Source organism: Scardinius erythrophthalmus (assembly GCF_964197995.2).
Source record: "Scardinius erythrophthalmus genome assembly, chromosome: 5".
Taxonomy (NCBI): Eukaryota; Metazoa; Chordata; class Actinopteri; order Cypriniformes; family Leuciscidae; genus Scardinius; species Scardinius erythrophthalmus.
The window spans coordinates 21465913-21493494 of NC_138225.1; the positions used below are offsets into that span (position 1 = coordinate 21465913).

Below are 27582 nucleotides of genomic sequence, written 5' to 3' on the forward strand. Positions count from 1 at the left end.
GCAGTGTCCCACTTCAAATCTTCTTGGATCTTGTCTTTTTTTTTTTTTTACTCTGGATACCAACGCATAGCCTATACAGTACGGTACACCTCTCTGCACCGCTGGCACTGTCCCATTCTCTCCCGGGACTCTCAATTGAAACAAACCAAGCAGGACGTGAATTTTGTCTTCCTTAAAACATGTACTGCCTGAACTCTAAGGTAAGATCGACTAACTGCTCGTAGTGATGCTTATGCTCAAGCTTATTTCTTGATATTCTTATTTCTTCCTATCCTATGTGTGTATGTATGTGTGTGTGTGTGTGTGTGTGTGTGTGTGTGTGTGTGTGTGTGTATATATATATATAGATTAATTTCCTCCAGTGTTTACATTATAAACCTTATAACACCATGTAATGTTTGAGAATCTACTATCACGGTCAGTTTAGTTCCTATTTATCTGAAGTGTGTTGTGTTTAGTTACAAGATATGTTTTATCATTGTATCAGCTTGCACCACTAACGTATAAAATAGGACAAAGGTGTAGTCGGGGACACTAATTAGGACTAAGAACATTAACATGGCCACTTTGTGTGGAATATCCGATCTTTAGGGCTATGCTGTGATTCCATCATTTTACACCATGATGTATTGACTTGCTAATTGACGTTCACTGCATTTACTTTTTGTTTTAAATGTATTTTTTTATTAATTTAAAAATGAAATGTTTTGAAGCCACGTGTTATCAAAAGGTAAATGATTAGTAATAAGATGTTGTGGAAAGTTAGTTTACCTTTGGAATCTTGTCTGCAGCGAAGTAATTTGAGAAGGCTTCAGAAAAAAATCCGATCGGAATTAAGATTTTGAAATAGCAAACACTGTGTGTGATACTCCCAACGTAGCACCATTAGCCCAGCCAATGGCATTAGTTCGGGGGCGGTCCTATCTGTTGGCCTGACCAATTAGATGATCAGGAAACATGTTTGGAAACAGGCAGGCAGGGACTTTGCAGTTGCGTTTGGCGGTAAACAAATTTCAGGTTTTATTTTTGTTTTATCATTATTTTTTTTTGTAGGAGTAGATAATGATGTTGGCGGAGGAGATAAATGTCAAACTGATAAAAGCAGAGTCGGGCTTCAGGAATAGGCTATACTTCACTGGAAATCCTGTTGGTTTGGAATTTGGATGACATATATGGCGCTTCATAAGTAAATAATGATTTAGCCTAACTCAAGTGTGGTACACATCATACATGGATGGAAAGATAAAAAGGATAAAAAACGGTTCATCTTTTACTCCATCACTAGTTCACCCGTAATTATGACAACCGTGTAACTTTACACTTTTAATTTCACACATTTAACCACAAAAGTCATACATTAGGTACTTTTTTCTATTATGATAATAAAGGTGTTTATTGTCATTAGTGTTAGACTTAATGCAGGTTGAATGACTGACTGATTAGGTCTAATATTCACTATACAGTTTTGCACCTATAGCACCCAATAGACAGTGGTGTGTAACTTACATCATCACTCACTGCGTGTCTGATAATAAAACAAACAACTATGGCAGACATAAACAAGCTCATAAAAACTTAAAGTCATAACCTAAGTATTTGTTAACATTTTTGCTATTAAATCAACTTTGAGTTCACTGCATCATTCAAAATCATTGGTACACTCATTCTCTCATATTAGTGCACTTGGTTCATCATGTCCCAACTGGAAAAGTCTTAAGGAGAAGCTTAAACTGGTAGCTGGTCCAATCTAGTAGCTTGGTCAGGTCACCACCAGCTTGACCAGGTGCCAGCAAGCTTTGGCAGATCTTGCAGACCAATTTTACAAGCTAAGGATTGAATCTCACTGTATTATGGCTACACGTCATGGGGTAACACATTTGCATAATGTCCACCTATGTTCTACGTTGTCGGCCGGCGAACAACTTGACCCGCCCTCAAACACTGTAGCTTTGTCATATGATTAACATCATGTCGAGAAGACGCTGTGTCCTATGCAGTGAAAGTAAATTTGTTTTGATGATGAGGCTGCAAAGAATCAGTGGTTAAAATACATTTTTTTAATGATACCACAGCAGTACAACTACAATCCCAATATTTTGTTGTGTTCCATCATTGTGTCCATTAATGCAGATTGTATGTTCTTACTACTTTGATTGATAAAGGATGGAGCAAGATTTGTTTTACAAACTTTAATGGTACATCAGTCATCAACGTTAGTGCTCGGCTAACGTATTTGCTGTTATTGATACAGTTAATGATACAGTTCCCACATGCACTGCAATAAATTAGAAATATACACAACGGTTTGTTGATGGATATACACTTGTTAATGCTGATGGTGAGATGATTACAGTTGCAACATCTCATAATGTACGTCAAACTGAGTAGCGTATCACTTGAAAACATCCAAGTCGCTCTTGCGATGGAGGTTCGGGTTAATCATCGGACTCGTGCTCGGATTGATATGGTAAAATCAATGCAATCGTTACTGTCTTTACAGTGTGCACGATCGCTGAGGACTGAGGAAGCCTCCGGAGCCTAAGTAACCGTGTGTAACCGCACTGGTCAATCATAACAAACTGGGCCGTCTGGCCAATCAGAGCAGAGCAGGCTCTCAGAAAGGAGGGATTTAGAGAGACTAAATCCTCGGATGAGTTGTTTGAGAGTTATTGAGTTATGTGGTGATGTGCAGTGTATATTATGAGAAAATGAAAGCGTTTTTTGACCTTTGATGCATGTAAACCTGTTGTAGGAGACCTCCAAAACAAAATTAGGAACCTTTAAAATAGCATAATTGGGGCACTTTAACAGGTTGGAGTGGTTCATTGGTGCAAAGAAAAAGCAGACATGATGACTAGGTTTTAGACAATATTACTGCCTTTTGAGTTGGACACATTTGAGGACACATACTGTTTTAAATCCATTCCAGTCTTATTTGGTGCACTTGTTCAACCGTTTCACTGAAAAGAATTGGTTCAAAAGCAGGACAGTGCATAGACATTTTTAGGGGCAGTGGCCCTGTCTAAAAAATGTATATCTCAAGACATGAAACTAAAAATACATCAAGTAAGTAGGGCAACTGAACCATACATTACCTGAGGAAGTCTAGTAATTACATTCTTTTACAGTAATGAGGTAAACATCCGCTGACTCAGGTTCCATCAGAACCTCAAATGACCGTCCCAGCAGTCTGAGTAATTACACATCTATCAGTTTGTAAAAAAGACAATTTTACACCAAATGGGCTATGAGCCACGGGCCACGTGTTGGTGAGTGGGTAGTAATTAGCAGAAAATGGATCCACCTAATCAAAGATCAGTAACTAGACTCCAACAATGTAATTTTGTGCAGAAGAAGACAGGTAGGAGGGGAGGGAGTAGGGTGTTGGCTCAGGTTTCCACAGCCTTGTGTTACACATGGTGGGGCAGCGGCCGCTAAGGAGAGGTGCTGAATGAGATCTTCTCTTGCTGCCCCTCCATGAATCATTCAGCATCTTGGAGCAGACCAAGAGCTGAGTTTAGTAGTGGTGCTTAAAGTGAAATAATGTCACGAGAGCTCTTCACCATGGATAGAAACGTGAGATAGAGAAAGAGAAGAACGGTTAGAAAGAAAAAGCAAGCAGAATTGATCAGGACTGAATGTGAAGTGGATCACTCTAGATGTGTCTTCTTCTGGTCTGAGTTTCCATCATGCCAGGGCAAACTGGACACTGAAAGCCCTTTATTCTACTGAACACTGGACTAATACCAGGAGAATAAAGATTCACCTATTCTGGAAAAAGCAATGGATACTGAGGTAATTCAGGAATATTTCAGACGCTTATAGCTGACTGTGCCCTTTTTTAATTTGGCCTAAGATTAATTATTATTGTGTCTATTTAGACTATAAATGTTTGTCTCAAGATTGTGACAGAAAATTAGATCATATTACGAGCATATTTGTTTTAAATGGTAAATTAAAAATACACAAACTGACAAAAAGTACTAAATAATTTTTGTTCTATAAGTTCCTCTTGGTATTTCTTTTTTTACATTTTAGACTTGTTTTAATATTTAATACAAATGTGACTGCAAACGACCGTGAGAATTTATATATATATATATACATAAAAATAGAAACAGAAATCCATGTAAATAGGTTCAAAAAGGTAAATCAGACTTTTAGCTGTAAATATTTGTCAAGACTTTGTTTAGTGACTTTTACAGAAGTATGTGGGTCAGTGACCAACGATCAGCTCTAGCTTTTTCCGAAGTCTCAAGCCATATTGTGAGCTGAGCACTGGGATCCTGTGACATACTAAAGTTTTGGGACAATAGCGTGGCCTCTCAGATGATGGTCATTTAGCCAGATAGACTTTCCTTCTCCCTCAAAATCAGCTTTAATGTCTCAATGACTCGCTCGGAAATACAACAAGATGTATCTAATAACATTGACACCAAAGTGGAAATCTAAGTCCTCACGGAGAATTAAACTGTGTTTTTTTCAATTAAAGTCCCCTTGTAGTCAATAATTGTATCCCTTAAAACTCACCTTTGATCACCAAAATTAAATATTTAAATGTTTTTTCCATGGAAAAAAAAAATCTTCATGCCTTAAAATAGCTTGAATGTAACTCTACACCCTTTCCTCATTTAGTATACGTGGTTCTATGAATTTGATAATTAGCCCCGCCTCCACACTCTCACACAAGCTCAGAGATCCACTCGTTGACGTGATTGGTTACAATGTAGTTTGTGACATCAGAAACAAGCGCTTTCGAATCACGTTTTTGAGAATATGTTTGGTTCACTACAGTTTTAAGAAGAAAAGACACAGCAATGGTGTTGACATGAATTTGCACATGGTTTGTCTTAAAGCATATTAAAACACCACATTGACATATAAAACAACATTAGAAACTTGATTTTCACCACAGAGGGACTTTAAAGGTGGTATCAGTGATTTCAGGCCCCAAAATATTTTTATCACATTCATCTAATCTTTCCTAACGATCCGCTAGCTGCCCGCCCCATAAGCAAGCTGTCAAAAAAACGCGTCTCTGTAGGCAGCCTAGGCTCTGAGATCTGCACACAAAAACAAATGGTTTAGCCAAACACTCAAAACCAAAACAAATAGTGTTCAAACCAATCACCGACAGGGGGAGGGTGTTGTGAGGTTTTGTGCTTGTGCACGGCTGCACGCGAAGTCAGAGCTGAAGAAAAAGCTGGCTCAAAACCTCACAACACCCTCCTCCTGTCGGTGATTGGTTTGAACACTATTTGTTTTGGTTTTGAGTGTAAAGTTAAGATGATGATTGTCTTTTAAACAGATGCAATACATAACATTCTGTGTGTAATGAGAGAGGAACACTGACAGACTGCCAGAATCTTGGCATCCCCTCTTGGCTCTAGTTTGAGTGCTCTTTGCCAGCTTATAGACAGGATTCAAATGTGATGCCAGCTTTATCTTTCAGAACACTTCCTAGTCTCTGTCTGCACTTTTGCTTTTGTGGTACAATAGACTGACAGCTTACTTAGCTATATTTTTTTGATAACACTTTTTTTCAGTAGTCCACTTCAGACATTTTACTATCTATAAGTAATTTAGCAACTGTCAACTTCCAGTCATTACAGTATTAGACTGTCTGCTTAATATCTGCTAACATTTGATTTTGATGCTCTCCCAACATTCTACTGACTTTAAGAAACTTTGCAAGTATATGTCAACTTATTCTATTAACACTAACCCCAACCTAACAGTCTACTAATACTCTGAGTTAGTTGACATGTAGTTGCAAAGTAACTTATAGTTAGTAGAATGTCTAAGTGTACTATCGAAATAAAGTGTAACCTTTTATTTTACTAATGTTATCAAAAACTGTTAAATATTCCCTGGACATGCAGTTTAGAAAATTAAACTTGTAACTTATTAGAGAGAGAGAGAGATTCATCTGTCTGTTCTTAGAGGTAAATCAAGCATCAGTATAGCACCAGACAGGAATGGTTCATTTATTTTTTGTGTGCCTGTGACCTTGGCCCAAATTCCATCCCATGACAGGAATGGAGAGGAACCGTGTAATCTCTGATAGAAATAGATTTGGCCTCGGGTTTAAAGGAACCAAGATAGGACAAACCTATGCCGAGCAGAGCTTTTCAGGATGCAAGACAATAAATCCATAACGATTTCTGTTTTAGACAGATGTTTCTTGACACACACATACACGCAGACCCCCGTTTCCTTAGCAAACTTTTTATTAATGACTTCCCATGGTGGAAGTGGTGAGTGCGATATGACATTGTTTCCTGTTGTACTTGAAATAATCACAGATGCTCTGTCTTTACAAAACTGGATAAAATCACACAGTTCCCACATCATTACACAGAGAAACAATCACTGCACTGAAGGTAAGGGCTCCCACTTTTACTTTTAACAATTTTTTAAATGTGCATTCTCTAAATACATTTTCAAAATATTGTTCGAGGTCTAAGATAGGCCTGTAATATGAGAAAATGATTTATGCAAATTATTACGCAAATTGTAGATTTGAATTTATTCCTGAAGTGAATCCTGAGCAGAGCATGCAGTGCAGCTGGACTAAAATACAGCTGACTGTGATATGTCTCTCTGAAAATAAACTATGTAAATTCGCTCAGTTATTTTAATGTTTTTTTATATAACAGTTTAGGAGTAGTAGCCTATGAATCACACTGTTGCAACATATACAATTTAGTATCAGCTATAGGCTAGTGTTTTTCTTTAACAAAATAGAAATTATTTAGCCTTTGAATATATAGTTAATATTTGCAATATTTGTACACTGTAAAAATGTGTACACATTTAGGCATGCATATGATCAAGGTGATCTGTTGAAGTTCAATTTGAGCATCAGAATGGGGAAGAAAGGAGATTTAAGTGACTTTGAAGTTTGAACGTGGCATTATTGTTGCTGCCAAACGGGCTGGTCTGAGTATTTTCTCGGGACATTTTGGGCCCCTTAGTACCAATTTAGCATTGTTTTTGTCCATGTCCATCCCTGACCACAGTGTACCCATCTTCTGCGGCTACTTTCAGCAGGATAACGCGCCATGACAAAGCTCAAATCATCTCAAAACTATTTTCTTGAACATGACAATGAGTTCACTACACTCAAATGGCCTCCACAGTCATCAGATCTCAACCCAATAGAGCACTTTTGGGATGTGGTGGAATGGGAAATTTGCATCATGGATGTGTAGCTGACAAATTTGCCAATATGTAATATGTCAATATGGACCAACATTTTTACCAGCACCTTGTCAAATCTATGCCACGAACAATTAAGGCAGTGCTGAAGTGTCTTTATTTATTTATTTTTAAAATTTCTTTTTTTAAATTACTTTTTTAGAGGACACAGGACTTCATCAACACACAAAAATATATCCTTCCTGTTTGTCATAGACCAAGGCAGACCCTGCCGTTATCAGTGTTGATTGATGAATGTTCCTTTTGATGGACTGTGCAGAAAAAAAAACATTTTAGATTAGATAAGTAAGGCAGGGCTCAGACGGTTCATGGCATTTTGTTGACAGGATTTGTTCAAGGCCACATCCAAAATGATATATTAGCCTACTGGATGTAGAGTGATAAAGTGATAAATAATAAAGTCAGAGTGAAGGAAAGTCAGTGATGTTGGTCATTTGTGTACATCAGTGAGAGACTATTGTTAAATAATCACCAATAAGATTTTTTTTTTGAATATAAATAGTCAATTAAATAAGTTAAATAAATAAGTCTTTTAAAGATAAGTTTTAAAGTACAAAGCACTTGTTTCAAGCAACTTCTACTGCTGTTGCTGCACAAACTTATAGCCTGAAAACATTTAAGTTCATAATGGTAATTCATTCCTTAATGTCAAACAGGAAAAATCATGAATATTTGTGACATATAAAAATAAAAATAAAAAATCGGTTTATTCTTGTGCAGTTTAATCTTCTCCTTGAAATAAGAACACATCTGTAAAAACACATCTACCTTTTTATTGGAATCGCTGACCAACACCTGTTCCTTTATTTTTCTTGTCTGTGATTAACAGAGTTTAGAGGAGCGCTGCCAGCGGATCCTACAGGAGATGGAGGGGTGTTTGACGGCTCGGGACCGGGTGGGCATTCAGGACTTTGTTCTCCTGGACGCCTACACCAGTGAGACCGCATTTATGGACAACCTTAGAAAACGGTTCAACGAGAACCTTATATATGTGAGTCCTGCACCCACTCATGTGACTTCTGAGAATAGACTAGGATAAAGGCCGGCAATGCAATATCCAGTATCACTGTTACTTTCATTATTGAGATGGGGTAGAGAATAATGTGGACTCTCATGCTGAACACAGGTCACTGCACACAGCAGGTATCCTACTAAGTGAAAATGTTCTCTATACATCTCATTTGCCTTGTCGCAAGAACTGGAAACTCACTTTGCTGATGATTCAGCATGGGGATGGTTATCGAGGGCACCTTACAAAGATAAACCTCCTATATGAAATTGCTGAGACAGTTATATTTCATTATGATCCTTCTTTAACCTGTGAGTTTATATTTTTTTGGCAGATTGTTCCAGGACAAACTTTTTAAAAGTTGACAACATATTTTTAAAATGTTTTACTGAACTCGGATCATAACTCAATACTCTTTTGAGGCAAAGGGAAATTTTTTCTTAAATGTCTTTTGTTTTTCTTACTTAGACCTACATCGGGACCCTCCTAGTGTCAGTAAATCCATATAAGGATTTGGGTATCTATACCAAGAAACAAATGGACATTTATATGGGAGTCAACTTTTTTGAGCTGCCTCCTCATATGTAAGTTTGCATATATACACAGGAAAAATACATTATATACAATATATACAAATTATACTTTTATTCCTCAGGGATACATTAAATAGATCAAAAGCGACAGTACATACTTTTACATTTTTCAAAAAAATATTCTAAATATTTATAATTTAAAATTATTATTAATTATTTTAAAATAATTTTTCAAATAAATATTCATCAAAGAATCCTGAAAAAAAAAATTGATAATAAGAAATGTTTCTTGAGCAGAAAATCAACATATTAGAATGATATCTGTCGGACCATGTGACACTGAAGTAACGACCATCACAGGAAATGTATTAAAAGTACAAAATAGTTGTTTCAAACTTTAATAATATATCACAATGTTACAGTTTTTACTGTATTTTTTGATCAAATAAATGCAGCCTTGATGATAATAAGAGACCTTTTTTTAAGAAACATTTAAAAATATTACCGACCCCAAACTTTTGAATGGCAATGTATATATACACATTTAACGTTTTTAACTTATATTCTTCTTTGAAGATCATTGTTTTAAATGTAGTTTTTCTGACCTCTCAGATTTGCACTTGCTGATAACGTGTACCGGACAATGGTTAGTGAAACCAACAACCACTTCATCCTCATCTCTGGTGAGAGTGGTTCTGGTAAGACAGAGGCCTCTAAGAAAGTCCTGCAGTTCTATGCAGTAAGCTGTCCTAGCACTAGACTCCTGGACAACGTGAGAGATCGGCTCCTTCTTTCAAATCCGGTGCTGGAGGTCAGAATTTTTTTCTAAATTGATCAGTTGAAAACGTTGAAAAATTCTCAGTGTACGTGCTCAAAGTGTAGCACAATGTGAAGTGTTAATGCTGAGGGCTTTATCTCTACAGGCTTTTGGAAACGCCAAAACCCTGAAAAATGACAACTCGAGTCGATTTGGAAAGTATATGGACATACAGTTTGACCATCGGGTAAAGTCCGATTCGGACAGAAGCAGGATAGCAGAAAAGCATTCCTTACAAATGTAAATACTTGCTTATTCTTTTAGGGAGCAGCTGTCGGTGGCCACATCTTAAGCTACTTACTGGAAAAGTCAAGGGTGGTCCACCAAAATCATGGAGAGAGGAACTTCCACATCTTCTATCAGTTAGTTGAGGGAGGGGAGGATGAGCTTCTTCGCTGGCTTGGTTTGGAGCGAAACTGTCAGAACTACCGCTATCTTATTCAGGTTAGAAACACAGATATTACTTTACTTTTTTTTTTTTTAATTGATGCATAGACTTATCAGAGCCATAAACAAAGTATATTTATTTTATTGTTCAAAATCTATTTTCTGGACAGGGAGAATGTGCCAAAGTGAGCTCCATTAATGACAAGAGTGACTGGAAAACCGTTCAGAAGGCTCTTACTATCGTTAAGTTTAGTGAAAAAGATATAGAGGTAAGATGCTCTCAGAGTGATTGGAGTTCGAGCATGTTGATTTGAGTTTTTGTCCGGTGGGTCACTGGGTCAGTGTAGGCTGATTTTTAGAAAGAGAGGTCATTGTTTAATACCTTTGGTCTTCTTTTAGCATCTGTTTGCGATCATTGCCAGTGTCCTTCATCTCGGGAATGTTCACTTTGAGGCCAGTGCTCTGGGTTATGCCACATTAAACAGCAGTGCAGAAGTGCACTGGCTGTCAAAGGTATGTTCATCTGTCACTTATGTCAAGTTTTAGAATATTTATGCATTCAAAATGGGATAGTTTATACTGTAATGCCAATATTGACCTTTGACTTTTGTTTCTTTGTTGCAACCCATTTCCTCTTTATTCACGTTCTTCTCAGTTATTGGGCATCCCCTCAAACATGTTACAGGAGGGTTTAACTCACAGGAAGATTGAAGCCAAAGCAGAAGAGGTGATGAAAGAAGGATTCTGAACATTGGCTTATTAGTATTGTCAATGTTCTAGACAATAGACTTGAGACAATAGACAGATCTTTTTCTTATGCCAAGTAAATACAACATTTAATGTGACCCAAATACTAGTATGTTTACATAAGCATACTTACTGAAATATTGTTTGTACTTGTTAAAATTATTAATTGCAACATACTGTAGGTAGCCTAAACGCAAATTTTAAATATATATGGTATGACACATTAACGCATAAAAAGTACGTTTTACATTCATATTCCCATATGAAGTTGTTTTGGACAATTGGTATTAAATGGTAAATACATTTATTTTTAAATAATATTAAAATAATTTTGAAAAGTGATTTAAGAGATGGAATAGTATGATATGTTTCTGTACTTCAGAAATGCATAATTATGTAATATTTATCATTTTCAGGTTCTAAGCCCTTTCACCGCTGAACATGCAAAGTATGCCAGGGATGCACTAGCCAAAGCCATCTATGGCCGCACATTCTCATGGCTCGTTAATAAGATTAATGAATCTTTGGCAAATAAGGTATGCATGGTTTACAAATTCTGCTTTTAATAGTGGTATATAACAAGAAATGAATTAGTCAATAGGATCAACTCCGGTCCTGGAGGGCCACTGTCCTGCAGAGTTTAGCTTCAGCCCTGATGAAAACTCACCTGCCTGTATCTATCTAGTAATCCTGAAAACACTGATTGCCTTGTTCAGGTGTGTTTAATTAGGTTTGGAGCTAAACTCTGCAGGACAGTGGCCCTCCAGGACCGGAGTTGCTGATCCCTGCAATAGATTGTTAGGTGTTCAATCTATTTATTCTATCAATGCAGGATTCAACCAGAAAGACGGTGATTGGACTGCTTGACATCTATGGATTTGAAGTGTTTGATGTGAACAGGTGACACTGAAGCATTGCAATCATACACATTACACATTTCCTTCAAGAAAACTCTTAAAATGGGTTAATCAGTTAAAACCAATTAGTAACCTTCTTATCAATTTAGTTTCAGAACAAGCCCTCTAGACACATCTAGACACAAATAAATGTGCCATTACTGTAAAGTAGAAACACGCTGCACTGATGAGATTATTGCTATTGCATGTAAATTGTCTTATATTTGTTAAGTACTAGATACATATTTTGATGGATTGATGTTTACCATGTATATAATTACTGATGATTTGCTCCTCAGTTTTGAACAGTTCTGTATAAACTTCTGCAATGAAAAGCTTCAGCAGCTTTTCATCCAGCTCACCCTCAAATCAGAGCAGGAGGAGTACGAGATGGAGGGAATCGAGGTGAAGTACATACATCATAAGTTTGAAATCAACAAGGCCTTTTCAGATATCTACAGATAGTAATGTTATCTAAATGCTTTGTTACACAGATCTGCCTCACTTTCTGTGCTGTGCCATATTTTCATTGATAAACTTTTTTACCCCATGTTGACATTTTAGTGGGAGCCAGTGCCATTCTTCAACAATAAGATCATCTGTGACCTGGTGGAGGAGAAACATAGAGGCATCATATCAATACTGGTATGTAGAATGGATTCAAGCTGACATACAGGACATGATTAAGGGTGCTTTCACACTTGGTTCAATTGTCTGGTGCGACTGAAGGCAGGAAAATGCATAACGTTGCTCACCTCACTTTTATATTTTGGTTTTTAAACCTTTGGTTATGTTTTCAAAGCGTCAGGACATAACGGCACTTGCGTCTATCTGCCGTACTGCAAATGTTCTAAAGAACACAGGAGTCCATTTCTGCTGAAGGCGAGCAGAAATTAGATAATTCTCTCTGCTTGCAGTGCTTCAGTCACGCTTGTCAGGAAAGTGAGGGAGAACACACACAAACACACAGGCTGCATCCGAAATCGCATTCCTCCCTAGGTGAAAAACAGTATGTGACAAAAGAAGTATGTCTGAATTCACAGTACACATAAAAGAGTAGGCAAAAAGTACCAGGATGACCTACTACTTCTGCTGAGATTCTGAAGTGGGCAAACGATGGACACTTTACTTTCCTATGAGGCCACGGGAGAGGATTTGTGAATGGCAGTAAAGCGACGTAACTGATGCTGATACTACACACACTTGCATACTATACACACAACATGGTGCGCATTATCGAATCATATGTCCAAGTTTTAATGTCACGAGGCAACGATTTTTATCAGGACAAACTTTGAAGGTCTTGATGGACCCAGAAAAACAACAAAAAATTTTTTTTTATCACAAGTACATTTAAAAAGTCGTTTATAGAGAAAATGTTTATCTTTTTTCGAAGTTGAATTTTAGCAAATGTTTATATCTATTGTATCGTTTGTTGGTTGGTTGATTTCTCACAAAGTTTTTCCCATGAGGCCACGGGAGAGGATTTGTGAATGGCAGTGATGCGCCTTAACTGATGCTGATAGGTCACATGATAACCGGACATTCATACTACACACACCTTCATACCATACACACAATGTACCTTTTTAGTGGTCGTGAAGTAATTACTTATTGAAAATAAGTACCTACTCAAGAGAGTATGCGATTTCGAACGCAACCACAGCTTTATCGAATCATACGTCATCAATAGCAGTTTACCTTCAACAATTTAGTACGATTGCGTTCATAATCAGCAATGAACCGTACCGGAGTTCACATGAACCATACCCTAGGCCTAGACCACCATACCCAACCGAAACTCTGACATCAATAGAACACGGGTGCACCCTTAGCACCCTTAGCTGCGTTCATATTTCTGTCGAACTGCACTAGAGTTCATTTGGACCTTTTTTCAGGGGTCTCGGTCAGCTTGTTTTGTGCGCACCAGGGTTTGGATGGCAGCGTTCACACTTACACACACTTAGTTTCTTTTAATTGAATCAAACCTGCCAAGTGTGAACACACCCTAAGTCACAGTCTTTATGTCTTGTATCCCGCATTAAAGGATGAAGAATGTCTGCGTCCTGGAGAAGCCACAGATTTTACATTCCTGGAGAAGCTAGAGGAGAAGATGTGCGGTCACCCTCATTTTGTCACGTGGGTAAACATTTTAAATTCTTTTTAAACGGACATAACACCAGTATTTAAATGCTAAATGCATAGTACTTCTGTAGGCATTAAAACAGGGATGTCCAATCCTGTTCCTGGAGGGCCACCTTCCAGAGTTTAGCTCTAGTCCTAATTAAACACAACTGAAGCAGCTAATCAAGGTCTTCGTTATCACTAGAAACTTCCAAGCAGGTGTTGGAGCCAAACTCTGTAGGAAGGCAATCTTCCAGCTGAAGGATTAGACACCCTTGTATTAAATTAAATCCTTAAAAAATAATAATAGCTAATTTTGTAGATCGTGAATGTAGATCACTTGCTTAGCTAAAACCTTCTCCCGTGGTGGGAAAATATGCGTCTAACCTTTTAATATAGACATGACCAAGTTGTGTATACAAGGTGTTCTCTAGGCCATACTAGCCTGACTCATGGGCATTTATTGAAGGGTGAAGGACTCCTAAAATGCAAATATTGTAGCATTAACTTTTCTAAAATATGTTTTTGGTCTGTATAAAGGTGACTTGAATATTTGAATTTTGTATATGTATCTGCCATGTAATATAACTTGTAAAGCTGATATAGATGAACAACTAAAACCTTCACATGCAAAGTAGAATTGAAGTGCCATGGTACAGTAGTTTTTGTACGACTGCAAAGGTGTTTTATTTATTGTAAGGTACTGTATTCATTTATTAATCCAATTCAATGTCTCTAAATCTCAGGCACAAATTGGCTGACCAGAAAACCCGCAAGACCTTGGAACGAGGGGATTTTCGACTCCTACACTATGCTGGAGAAGTTACTTACTCAGTTGTTGGTAAGATACTCAGTGCAAACTGTTTTAAGACTAAAAAGTAAAAAAAACACAAAAACATTTATTTATCTTGATCTTTTTGTTTTGTCAGGATTTCTTGACAAAAATAATGATCTTCTGTACAGGAACATTAAAGAGGTAAGAGGTTTCCCCACAGCATGTATTCTCTATTGGTCATCTTTAAAAAAAAAAATGACTATGAAATCGTCATAAAGATAAAACTTATTTGTTATTGTTTAAGGTCATGCGACAGTCTAAGAACAGTATTATCCAGCATTGCTTCCATGCTATTGAACCTGACGGCAAGAAAAGACCTGAGACGGTACAGTGAAAGATGTTTTAATAGCTAACTAAAAAACAAATAATTATAACAGCCTGATCTATATATTTCAAATGTTTTTCTTGTGTTCATTTTCTGGCAATAAGAAATAAATATACAGATTCTTTGACTACAATTTTAGTATAATTAACACAGCAGATTGAAAACCTGAGAGCCACTCATGATATTATTTCCAACTTAACCTTTATTTAAGCAGTGGCAGCACTTTAATTTACAGGAATCAAAAATACATTGTTGACTGTTTTTGTGAACAGGTAGCCACCCAGTTTAAGAGCAGCCTTGCAGGCCTCACTGAAATCCTCATGACCAAAGAACCATGGTATGTGCGGTGCCTGAAACCCAACCACTGCAAGCAGCCAGGTGAGCCTTTCACTTCACACCTCTTGTTAGTGGTTTTGTCTGCTGAATGTTTTACCAGACGGTGCCAGTGACCTCTCTCTCACTCGCCTAACCTCAGATCACTTTGATGATGTCATGGTGAGACATCAAGTCAAGTACCTGGGGTTAATGGAGCACCTGAGAGTCAGGCGTGCTGGGTTTGCTTATAGGAGAAGATACGAAGTCTTCCTAAAAAGGTGCATTTGCGTTGTGTGTTTGTTTCCAACAATGCAACTTGCACACATCTTTTGCATCAGGTGCTTGTTCTCACTTTTTCTCACCTGCAAACATGATCATTGCAGATATAAGGCTCTATGTCCTGAGACATGGCCACACTGGAATGGGACACCAGCAGAGGGAGTGCAGCAGCTCATCAAACACCTTGGCTACAAACCAAACGAGTACAAGATGGGAAAGTAAAAACTGGCTACTGCAATGATACTGTGTTGTTCTTCTAGGACCAGGAAATATTCACTACCTATAAAATGTTTCTAAAACAAAAATATTTTTTCCCTCTAATTTCTCAAGGACAAAAATCTTTATTCGCCATCCCAGGACTCTTTTTGCCACTGAAGATGCATTTGAGGTCTGCAAGCATGAACTGGGTAAGGCGCCAGTAACATCTGACAAAAGAAGGCTGGGATCCCCTGAAGGTCTAGTTATGATTCTTGCAATGCCAGCTTTGACCTGACTGGTTGGTATCTCAAATCTCTTTTGTTACAGCCACAAGGATCCAGGCCAAATACAAAGGCTATAGGGTGAAAGAAGACTACCAAAGGCAGAGAGAAGCAGGTATTGAACATGTCTTGTTTAAAACACTAGAGTTATTAAGTAAACCATCAGTTAAAATCACAAGAACCTTTCTTCCCTCTAGTGACGGCCCTGTGCATAACATTACTTTTAATTCATTTTTAACAGCTACCAAGATTGAAACATGTTGGAGGGGCCTTCAGGCCAGAAAAGAGAGGGAAAGAAGAGCCTGGGCTGTCAAAGTCATCAAGAAGTGAGATAATCATGTCAGATCCTTCCTTTCAGTTACTTCTGCTTTTACGTGACCAAAGTAATGTTGGAAAAGCTTTTATACAGGCACTGAATGACAATTAAATGAAAGTTTTATTGATCTAAATATGATTTTATGTAAATGCACATGTCGTGTTTGGGATCAGTAGGATTTATTTTTGAATAAAATTTTGAAATACTTTTATTCAGCAAGGATGCATCAATTTGATCAAAAGACACAGTATAGACATTTAAAATGTTACAAAAGATTTCTATTTCAAATAAATGCTGTTTCAGCTTTTATTTCAGCTTTGCCATCACATGAATAAATCACATTTTAAAATTTAGTGAAATGGGTTCATAATATTTAAAAATATTTGACTATTTTGATCAAATGAATGCACATTAAACAAATCAAATTTTATGATGTTTGAGCTGTAAGATATTTTTCCCCCAATCCTGCAGGTTTATCAAGGGCTTCATGAACAGGAATCAGCCTGTAAGCATGGACAACTCTGAATATCTGGCCTTTGTCAGACAGAGCTACCTCACTCGACTCAAAGAGTATCTGCCAAAATCAGTAATAGACAAAACTACCTGGCTGACTCCTCCACCAATAATGCAAGAGGTAGTCCATATATTTTGGGCCCGTTATCATTGAAACACTGCAAAGTTATTGTTATAGCTGAGGTTCATGATTTCACTAATGAAACTTTACATTTTTATAAATTAATCTATAGGCCTCAGTGCTCTTACGTAAGTTGCACACACGTCTCCTCGTACGGAAGTATGTTCGAGGGGTCAGTGCACAGCGGAAGGTGCAGGTAAAATTGTCATTTTCACCTCTCATTTATCTGAACATTTATTTTCATATTTTATTCTGTGGCTGGAATACTTTTACAGTTCCATTTCATTTTCAGATGCAAATCAAAGCACTGACCAGTGACATATTCAAAGACAGAAAAGAGAACTACCCTCAGAGCATCTGCCAACCCTTTGCTGACACTAGGATAAGTACGAGTTTATGATTTGCTGCTGTAATTGTAAATGCAAAGATCAAGAGTAAACATTACAAAACTTTGCTCTCTCTATGTTTATTGTCTTCAGGTGAACAGGACATGAACGTCAAAGTCTTGCAGCAGATTTGTCCTGAGGGCATTGAGGTATGTAAAACTTTACATACACATGTATGTACACATTTCTGAGCTTGTTTGACTATGAGTACAGTAGATCTATATTCATTTATTTTTCAGTCAGACAGATGTCATATCATGGGCAGGGGAAACGGATTGTAAACTCTCTCTCTCTCTCTCTCTCTATACAGTACAGTGTTCCAGTGATTAAGTATGACAGGAATGGCTTTCGGCCACGTTTCAGACAGCTGATCTTCACCCAGGCTGCTGCGTATCTGGTGGAGGAGGCCAAAATTAAACAGAGGGTGAATTACAGCTCGCTTAAAGGTAAATCTCAATGTCCAACAGTACTGGATAGATTACTTTTTAAATTACAAATTTTACAAATAAGATTACAAATTGTAGTCCATTACTGAATACAAATTACATGATAAAAATTGTAATTAGTAATGTAATTACATTACACGTTTTTTTTTGTAAAATAATTAACTACTTTTTGATTACTTTCGATCTAACTTATTTATAAAATTAAAAAGCTAAAATTTAAATCATCGAGTTAAATAAGAAGAAATTAATAATTTGAAAGTTAAATATTTAATTTGTTTATGCTGTGCAGCCTCTCAATTTTGCATGTAATTTGTCACGTCTGTTTTTTGTTTTTTATTCGCCTACTTATACTACGCCCTAAAAGTATGTACTTTTTTTGAAGAAAAAGTACATACTTTTAAGTGTGTAGCAAAAGAGGAGACAAACCTTGAGACATATGAGTCATTTGAGTCATACAAGTGCGTCTTTAATGGTTGCTCTCTGTCGCATCCTGTCACAGTAAACTGGGCTGTCAGTCATCTTGTCACAGTTAAAATCCTCCACATTTCATTTCATTTCCTACTGTATCGGAAACAAATGTAGGAGCACGTTGATCTGCAGTCGCTGGTCTTTCCTGCAGAGACTCTCCTCTTATTAATGCGTAATGATGAACCGAATCCTCCTCCAAAGCACAATGGGTTGTGGGCAATATTAGCCTTTAGAGTCTGCACGGAGCCACACTTCAAAATCTACCGGAAATAGTAGATCATCCGGGGACTTTTGACATACCTTTTCCAATATACTATGCTTTGGGACACACTTATTCTAATCTCACATACTATTTAGGATGGATAGTATGGACATTGGACTGCAGGGATGATCAAATGAGGGCAAGGAATCATCTGACAAGGAACCAGGAAACATGACAAAATTGAAAAATAAAAGACATGAAAACAAGAACATGAAATTAAACAAAGAACATGACATAATTATAGTCGCCTGACAGGTGGCCAGTCTGTGTGTGCAATTCCACAAAACTTTTGAGAAAGGAAAATTAAAAAATTTGATTAGGGGTATTTTAAAATGTAATATAATCTAATTACAAGTATTTAATTTTTGTAATCTGATTATGTAATCCAGATTACATATAATCAACACTACTCGGCACAGATTCCCAATAATTAAGTATGATTGTGTGAAACTTGCCATCAATTCAGATTTCAAAGGCATTTATTTAAATATATATTTTTTTGAATATAGTCTATGCATTATAATATAAATATAACTACTAGAAATTATCAAATTTCATTAAAAGGTCATTTTAAATGAATAGTTTTGATTTTAATAGGTTATTTTTCAGTCTTATTTTTATATTTGAACTTTTTTTTAACTCTTGTAACACCATTACTAAATAGTAAAGTTCCATATTATACCATACAATAACTTTGTTTACATAAGATATATTTGCATATTTACAGGGGTGTCTGTCAGCAATTTAAGTGACAACTTCCTGATTCTCCATGTCACATGTGATGACACAAAGCAAAAAGTAGGTGAATAAATACCTTTGTGAGGGAGTAATTGCTTTAAATGACTGTCATGTGGTAAATTTAAACAAAAACAAACATTTTGTTTACACACATGTATAGTAATAGAAATTGAATACAATAACCTGTCATTGAAATATTCTATTTTTAGGGGGACCTGGTCTTGCAGTGCAGCCATCTGTTCGAGGCATTGACAAAAATCTGTGTAGTGACAAAAAACCGAAGCCTTATCAAAGTTGTACAAGGAAGGTGAGATACTTTTACCTGAATTGCCTTTGGGTACTCGGTCCTGCTTTCAGAGATAAATTGTTTGTTGTATTGGTAACACTTTACAATAAGGTTTCATTTGTTTTTTATTAGTTAATGCATTAACTAAAATGAACTATGAGCAATACATTGGTTTTGTTACAGTATTTATTAATCTTTGTTAATGTTAGTTTAAAAAAAAGACAGCTGTTCATTGTTTGTTCAGGTTAGTTCACAGTGCATTACCTAATGTTAACAATAACAACTTTTGATTTTAATAATGTATTCGTAAATGTTGAAATTAACATTTCAAAAAGATAAAATGCTGTAGAAGTGCAGTTCATTATTAGTTCAAGTTAACCAATGTTAACAAATGAAACCTTATTGTAAAGTGTTAGCATTGTATTTAAATGCATGCATTATACATACACTGAATCATTGTCATTTATAGTGTGAGGTTTGACATCCAGCCTGGCAAAGAGGGCTTTGTGGATTTTAAGAGCAGCAGTGAATGCATGGTCTACAGAGCCAAGAATGGACACTTGATGGTGGTGGGTTCACATAATGCAGTGCATACAACATATTGAATACATTGGAAACATAAAAAATACTTAAAGTGTAATCTTTATATCTTTGTAATCAGTTGTCCTTGTATAACACTATAATGTGTAATATTATTAAAAATGATGTTGAAATTAGTTACATCTATTTATGTGATAATTTTGAAGGCATTTACATTTTTCTTTTGCAGGAATCTGCACGGACAAAATCTCGGTGACACGTTTCTCCTCTCAAAACGTATCTTCAATGGCCCAATTAATGCATTTCAGTCAAGTTTAAACACTACAATTTGCCCTAAAAGAACCTACACTCTAACAGTTTCCCTAATCAAACACACCTGATTCAACTTATCAGTTCATTAGTATAAACTCCAATACCTGAAATGAGTTTATCAGATAATGGAGAGGAAATATGGACTTATGGGGCTATTCCAGGACCAGGGTTGGGTAACCCTAAAATATAAATTTATTTTTCAAGGGACAAATCATGAAATATCATTGTAATTTATTCATCAAATAAGAGGAAAGGGAAACAAGTCAGACTGGTGTAATGGGTAATTGGATTTTTTATTTTATTTGTTTTATTTGAATAATATCAGGTTAAATTCTGTATTTTAGTTGTATATTTGACATTGTCTTTGTGTATTTATAAGCCCATGTTTTGTTATAAACATCCAGCAGTTAATGAAAATTGCTAAGTTTTTTATCACATGAATTGAGTTTGTCTTGGTTTTTGCTAATTGTGGATTCTTTCTGGTGGACAGAATATAGAAAAATCGTTGCTTCAAAGCACAAACCTTTTTTCCTCAAATTATGCAAATGTGTTAATTTTGTTAAATCATAAAAGTTAACTGTTCAGTAAAAAAACCCAAATATGTGCATTAGTTACTCTGCCCAAGAATCTTTTTAAAACTGTGTCAATTGTGTTAGTTTATTTTGTTCTTTATCCCATACTGCCAACACCTGACTACATAGGGCATGCCATCTTCTGCTTTGCACTGACAAACATATAACAAATATCTAACAAATAGCTGAAACTGGCTTCATATACCCAGAACACCAGAGCAAAACAATGCATGCATGTAGGCATACACAATATTTGTATACATTCAAATATAAAAATGCCACTTGTTGAGAGACACAGAACACACATGTAAGATCTGCATAGAGATCTGATAATCAATTCCACAGCAAGCAGTTGTTGTCCTTTATATAATACTTTATCTAGTCTAGCGTATTCAGATTTCTGTAGCAGTAGCGGTGTTAAAGTACAGAAAATATTAGCATTTGTATAATTTCATATAATCAAGATGTTCAACTAATTTAATGATTATGTAGTGTTTTTTTTTATAGAAATTGTGTTTTTTCCCCCCTGCAAATTCAGTTCAGCCATGTATAAACTGTATTATGACTGCAGTGGTAATAAAGTGGTTAATTATTGAGTTGTACTTTGTGGACATTCAACATGAGACCCTGATGTTTCCTATATAAGCATACAAATAGAAAAAACTAATGTATGATGATTCATAAATCATATTGAGAATTATGGCCTAATGTGAAACTGTTTGTTGCCACCTCGTGGTGAATGAATGGAGAATGTTTTGATCAAGGGACCTAGATATCGATGCCTCAAAATATTAAATCATTTAAAAAAAAAGTTTGAACCTTCTGACAAACATCAGCCTCTGTCTATTGCTCAATATGTTTTCCCAACTCTATTAAGAGAAACGTGACAACCACCGAAACGAATGCGTGCAAGTGGTGACGTGGAACACCTTTATTCTGATATTTATGTTATTATCCCCTGGTACCCTTTTATTTTTTAGATAGTTTCTTTATTTCTTTTTTGTATTGTATGTATAATGTTCAATACTTGTATTTGTACAAAATGTATGTAGCTTAAAAAAAAAGAAAAAGAAGAAGTGTCGCCGTGGTGCTCAGGACCGTATCGAAGTACTGATTGGCTGATTCCGTGTCAATCATTACCTCCCTCTATGACGTGGAAAGACTTCCTCTTCGCTTCTTCCATCGCATCGTCTGTTGTTCTTAAAATGGCGCCGCTGGACCTGGATAAGTATGTTGAAATTGCGAGGCAGTGCAAATATCTTCCAGAGAACGACTTAAAGGTGATTATTATCTGTAATTTGTGTTTTTTCTAAGAATGTTAAATATATTAGTTGTTATTATATTTATAAAGTCATGTAGATCGTGGTAAAGGCCGGTAAAATAACGTTAGTGTTCAGTGCAATGCAGTCGTTGCGAATGAATCTAATCAGTTAACGTTAGCCTGTGTTCCGGGATTTATATTCTACATATTATCAGAAATAACAGGTTATGCGGCCCAAAACAGCAGTTAGTCATTATAAAGTTGTGTAACCGATTATTTCTTGTGAACACCTAGGGTGGCTAACTTAAGTTGTTGCTATCAAGCGAACTAAATTGAAACGCCCATCCTTCTCTTAGTTAATCTTACTTAATGATGTTTGCGTCTTTATTAGCAGTTTTCATTCTTGCCTGAACCGTTCTCCACTCCCTTATCTTAAAATAGAGTACTTGTACGTACACTTAGGCTTCTGAATTAATCGTTAATGCAGCAATGCGGTCCATAACAGTATCACCCAAGCCATTAATGTGCCATTTTGAAAAAATGCGACCTGAAAAGGCTCCGTTTTGACCTCCTTATGAATAAACATGACCTGGGATGCAGTAATTTGCTGCTTCTGCTGTCATCATAAGTGATGCCATCCCTTTTTCAAGCTTGTTCAATGTTCAAACCTGCTGTCTTCTATTGCTTTGACAGAGACTGTGTGACTATGTATGTGACCTGCTGCTTGAAGAATCAAATGTACAGCCAGTATCCACTCCAGTCACTGTATGCGGGGACATTCATGGACAGGTGCGAGAATGCCCTATTAATGCATCTCTGTTGTTAGTTGCAGATCTTGTAATGATGTTCTTTTTTGCCATAACAACATGCTGCATATTGGCATAAACCAGAGGTGCTCAATCCTGTTCCTGGAGATTACCTACCTGCAGAGTGCACATCCAATCTTGATAAATAAAACACACCTGTCTGTAATTATCAAGTAATCCTGATGATCTTAATTGGCTGCTTCAGTTGTGTGTGTTCAGGTTTGGAGCTGATTTTTGCAGAAAGGTAGATTTCTGCAAACAGGATTGGGCACCCCTGAACTAAACCTTTTCTTTGTCCCTAGTTTTATGACCTATGTGAACTCTTCCGAACTGGGGGCCAAGTACCAGACACAAACTACATTTTCATGGTACTGTATCTCTAAAGATGATGTGATGCATATTGTAAATAGTTCATATTTGCTGACTCACTGGAAACTTTCCCCAAAGCATTTATTGAAGAGATAACGGTATGTTCTCTTTCCTCTAGGGAGACTTTGTTGACCGAGGATATTACAGCTTAGAAACATTCACATATTTGCTAGCACTTAAAGCAAAGTGGCCTGACCGCATCACACTGTTGCGTGGCAATCACGAGAGCAGGCAGATCACACAAGTGTATGGCTTTTATGGTGAGACTACAGAAATTAAATGCATGCCTATCATGATGAACTTACTGTATTAAGATTTTTGTTGTACATTCATTTTAGGTTTTCATTTGCTTTCTCTCTGTCTATAGATGAGTGCCAAACTAAATATGGAAATGCTAATGCCTGGCGATACTGCACTAAAGTATTTGACATGCTGACAGTTGCTGCCGTAAGTGTTTTCAAGATTTTACATATACAATTTCAGACTTTGTTAAAGGGTTATAACACAGTAGTTCAGTCTTTAAAGGTTTATAAGTTATTGTTCAAAATCAATTTCCCTATGGAGAAACTGAATGGATTTTTTACTTAAGGATCCCGGTTGTTGCGCTTCGTAGTCAAAAACAAACGAAAACAAAACGGTTACTCAAGACAATTTCTTTAAAATTACACCTTTCATTAATACAATCGACTACTTGCACTGAGCTTCGTGACACTTCCATTTTGAAATGGTACAACTAATTTATTTCCATTTATTTCTGTAGTCACCTAGTTGACTAAACAGCACCTGAAATGAGTGTCCGCAATATAAAAAAATCTGGACATTTTCAGAGACAGGAGAAGAGATATAATTATGATTACTGTGTAAAGAATTTTCCAAACTCAACGGAACATGAAGTTTTAATCCAACCCAGGCCGATCTTAGAAAGCAGAAGCTGTTAAACATGCGTGATTATTTCACTACAGGGTGTCAGTGTTCGTCTAATGCTGGGGCCACGCCACAAGATATTCGGGCCGGTTTCTCCCCCTCCGACAATTCTAAGTGAAGTCCCGATTATCTTGATGGTTCTACAGATTATCTTATCAGATTTTCCTGTGGTGTGAGGTGTGTTAAGACTAGTTACCGAACCTGCTCGAAAGAAGATCGGAGTCGCCCTGATCGCGAATGTTGTTGACAACATGTTGAATATTTAGGATCAGAAATCCTGATGTGTGCGGGGAACCCCGAGGACAAATGCACATGTACTCTGTTGATTGTCAGGGGGAAAGAAACGATACCCAATCAGAAAGCGAGCTGACAGAAGACTGAAGCATAATAACTGCAGTCATGGCACAGCACAGAGTGAATTGGATATGTGCATCAGAGATGAAGGATCAGCTCGTCGATTTGTGGCAAAAGATCGAATGTTTATACAACGTGCCCTGTAAATCATACCACTATAGAGTTGACAATTTCATAGCAATTTCTTCCTGTCTGTAGTCCGCCATGTTTATTCTGAAGTCTCAAGAGATTTTGTTAGATTTCCCGTGTTCACAGTCGGGACTGAAAATCTGTTTGTGTTTGGTGTTGTCTTCACATCACAGCAAACCACACACTATAGGAGCAACTGTTAAATCTAGGATTTTTTGTCCTCATGTTTGTGGTCTCTCACATTTTGAAAATCTTAGTTGCGCTGAACGCTGTTACGGGAAACCAGAGTTGTAATAAGTAGTCCCGTTTTTTTTTTTTTTTTTTCTTCAAGTATTTCATATACATTTTTTGTTATACATTTATCTCATTTTTAGAAACATTATTTAAATTGCAAAGGAAAGTACACATTCTTAATTCCTTGTCACACCTATTTTACAAGTATATTTGTCTGTGTCCTTAAATTTTTAAGTTTATGCTGACACTCATTTCAAACAGCCTCTGAATACATTTGGGAAGTAAATTATTTGCTTTATACATTATCTGTGAAATTTTGAAAAAAAAACAGATCACCAAATATAATATATATGAATATAATTTGACCTTTTGTTGGTTGATAATAGTAGTGTAAATTTACAAATATAGATCTCATGTGTAGCATATAATTTGTGTCCCCATGCTTCACACAGTAATGAATGGTACTACAAGTGCATCATATAGCCTAATGAATTCTGATTGTTTATTTTTAGTTTGATATAATATTGCAATTGTTTTGACCATTTTACCCATTATGTCTATAATGTATAATAGTGTAGCTAGTACTCAAATTCAACATAAAATGTTTACCTGAGACATGTTTACAATATATGTAATGCTTAAAAATAAAATAAAAAAACTCTTGGATTGAAAATGCTATTTTGCACTTTATAACTGTTTAACATGTATTTTCCTTCTGCTGTACTTATTGTGATGTTTTGATTTCTCCCACAGTTGATAGATGAGCAAATCCTTTGTGTACATGGTGGCCTTTCACCTGACATCAAAACTTTGGACCAGATACGCACCATTGAACGCAATCAGGAAATCCCTCACAAGGGAGCATTTTGTGATCTTGTCTGGTCCGATCCAGAGGACGTAGACACCTGGGCTATCAGCCCAAGGGGTGCTGGCTGGCTGTTTGGTGCTAAGGTTACCAATGAGGTAAGAGCATTCTCTAAATGCACTGTCTGTTTTTAGTTCTTTTAACACTCATCCCTATGTGTATACAAAACACCAGCATGAGACGTTTTTCTGCAATTACAGGTTGAAATATGCAAATTAGTATTTTATGAAATTGCTCATTTGCATGGCTCTCACTCACTCACTGTGAGTTATGAAATGGAGATGTAGTTGTTGGCATTTCCATATACTTCACTAGTGCAGTGAAGTTGCACAAAAATATCTCAGTAAAGCAAAAACTAGTAAATGTGTTCAGTTTGGTAGCCTCTGGATTTTCTTGGATCTGAATTTCTATGAAATATGCTGCGAGCTAAATATTAATTTGACAGTTAAATGAGCAGTTAACTAAAATATTTAATTAAATTAAATGAATTGGCTGTTTCAAATGTCTGACATGCTAGTAAAAGAAGAAAAAAATGTTCAGTAAATTTACCTGTGTGTGCAAAACCTGAATTGTTTTTCTCTTTCCATTCAAGTTTGTTCACATCAACAACTTGAAGCTGATTTGCCGTGCACATCAGTTGGTTCATGAGGGCTACAAATTCATGTTTGACGAGAAGCTGGTAACCGTCTGGTCGGCCCCAAACTACTGCTACCGCTGTGGTAACATAGCCTCCATCATGGTCTTCAAAGACGTGAACACACGGGAGCCCAAGTTGTTCCGGGCCGTTCCTGACTCGGAAAGGGTCATACCACCGCGAACAACAACACCCTACTTCCTCTGAGGTTTTCATTGTCGCCTGGGACCTGACCTGTCCTTTTCATTGCTCTGTCAAGCACTCTTTTATTGTCTTTAATTTCTGTTGCATTTTTTTTTTAAACAAATATTTTTGTAAAGATTGAAGTGCTCTCCAAAAATAACAACAGTAAACTATGGTCAGGATTATGAACCCTGTTGGCTGTTGAAGTTGGTCATTATTTGGTCAGTATATTCTTCTTAACGTGAGCGTGTGACCGTAATTAAGTGGACATCCTCATTCTATTCTCAAAGCCACTCTTACAGGGCTTTAAATATAGACCTAACAGCCATTGACCATTTAATGACAAACGTTTATGGTGTAACAACTCACCTGGTCAGAACAAAATGTTTTGTTTTTTAAGAGGACAGATTGGAAAGTCACTGAAACAACTGTGCTGAACAAGTCTGCTCCTAATTTCTCCAAGACAAAGACACTGTTCTTTTTCGTAGCTTTCAAGTGTAGAAAAAGGTTGAGGCGATGACCAGACAACAGGACAAATAAGGTTGTGATTATTTTGTACATTAATATAATTGCTTTGATTTAATCATCTTTTTCTCAGATTTGTTGTATTTTATTATTGTAGAAAACAGCTGCCCATTTGCCAATTAAATATTGAAAATAAACCCCTTTATGGTTAAGTTACATTTCTGGTGTGGTCTGCTAATCAATGGAAGCATGAAAATGTCTTGCATACAAGACAAATTGAAAAGCACTTTTGTACGACACCGTTGGGCGGCACACGTCCCTTTTAAATCAAACGGGCAGTACCATAGAGGCCAGTGTCACGTTAGCCCCGCCTCTATGTGTAAGTAGTAGCCTGATTGACAGCACGGCCAACCAATGGAATGCATTGAACG

At 36.6% G+C, this 27582-nt stretch overlaps 2 protein-coding genes across 3 annotated transcripts; both read left to right on the top strand.

Moving 5' to 3' along the window:
- On the top strand, window positions 1-20792 carry myo1hb (myosin IHb). Of its 2 annotated transcripts, none has more exons than XM_081367080.1 (32): window positions 1-200; window positions 8051-8212; window positions 8699-8814; window positions 9376-9574; window positions 9687-9767; window positions 9845-10024; window positions 10138-10236; window positions 10367-10480; window positions 10623-10694; window positions 11131-11250; window positions 11547-11614; window positions 11910-12015; window positions 12175-12255; window positions 13658-13749; window positions 14481-14575; window positions 14664-14710; window positions 14814-14894; window positions 15167-15272; window positions 15370-15487; window positions 15593-15706; window positions 15819-15895; window positions 16014-16082; window positions 16209-16293; window positions 16755-16917; window positions 17030-17113; window positions 17210-17303; window positions 17397-17452; window positions 17614-17749; window positions 19207-19277; window positions 19427-19524; window positions 19973-20072; window positions 20273-20792. In XM_081367080.1, exons 1-32 carry the CDS (start codon window positions 180-182, stop codon window positions 20297-20299), a joined length of 3132 nt encoding a protein of 1043 aa, XP_081223206.1. In that variant the 5' UTR covers window positions 1-179; the 3' UTR covers window positions 20300-20792. The 2 variants fall into 2 exon arrangements, with proteins under 2 accessions (XP_081223206.1, XP_081223207.1); XM_081367081.1 differs by lacking the exon at window positions 1-200 and adding an exon at window positions 6347-6383.
- Window positions 20476-27367, top strand: ppp6c (protein phosphatase 6, catalytic subunit). Its single transcript, XM_081367082.1, has 7 exons — window positions 20476-22207; window positions 22882-22977; window positions 23297-23362; window positions 23482-23623; window positions 23731-23810; window positions 25758-25967; window positions 26462-27367. Exons 1-7 carry the CDS (start codon window positions 22076-22078, stop codon window positions 26708-26710), a joined length of 975 nt encoding a protein of 324 aa, XP_081223208.1. The 5' UTR covers window positions 20476-22075; the 3' UTR covers window positions 26711-27367.
- The last annotated feature ends 215 nt before the right edge of the window (window positions 27368-27582 follow it).

Coding starts and splice junctions, on each gene's coding strand:
- myo1hb (XM_081367080.1), top strand. CDS start 180: ATGTACTGCCTGAACTCTAAG. Junction 10,695..11,130: donor TTGAAGCCAAAGCAGAAGAG/GTGATGAAAGAA, acceptor TATCATTTTCAG/GTTCTAAGCCCTTTCACCGC. Junction 11,251..11,546: donor ATGAATCTTTGGCAAATAAG/GTATGCATGGTT, acceptor CTATCAATGCAG/GATTCAACCAGAAAGACGGT.
- ppp6c (XM_081367082.1), top strand. CDS start 22,076: ATGACGTGGAAAGACTTCCTCTTCGCTTCTTCCATCGCATCGTCTGTT. Junction 23,624..23,730: donor ACAAGTGTATGGCTTTTATG/GTGAGACTACAG, acceptor CTCTGTCTATAG/ATGAGTGCCAAACTAAATAT. Junction 25,968..26,461: donor GTGCTAAGGTTACCAATGAG/GTAAGAGCATTC, acceptor TTTCCATTCAAG/TTTGTTCACATCAACAACTT.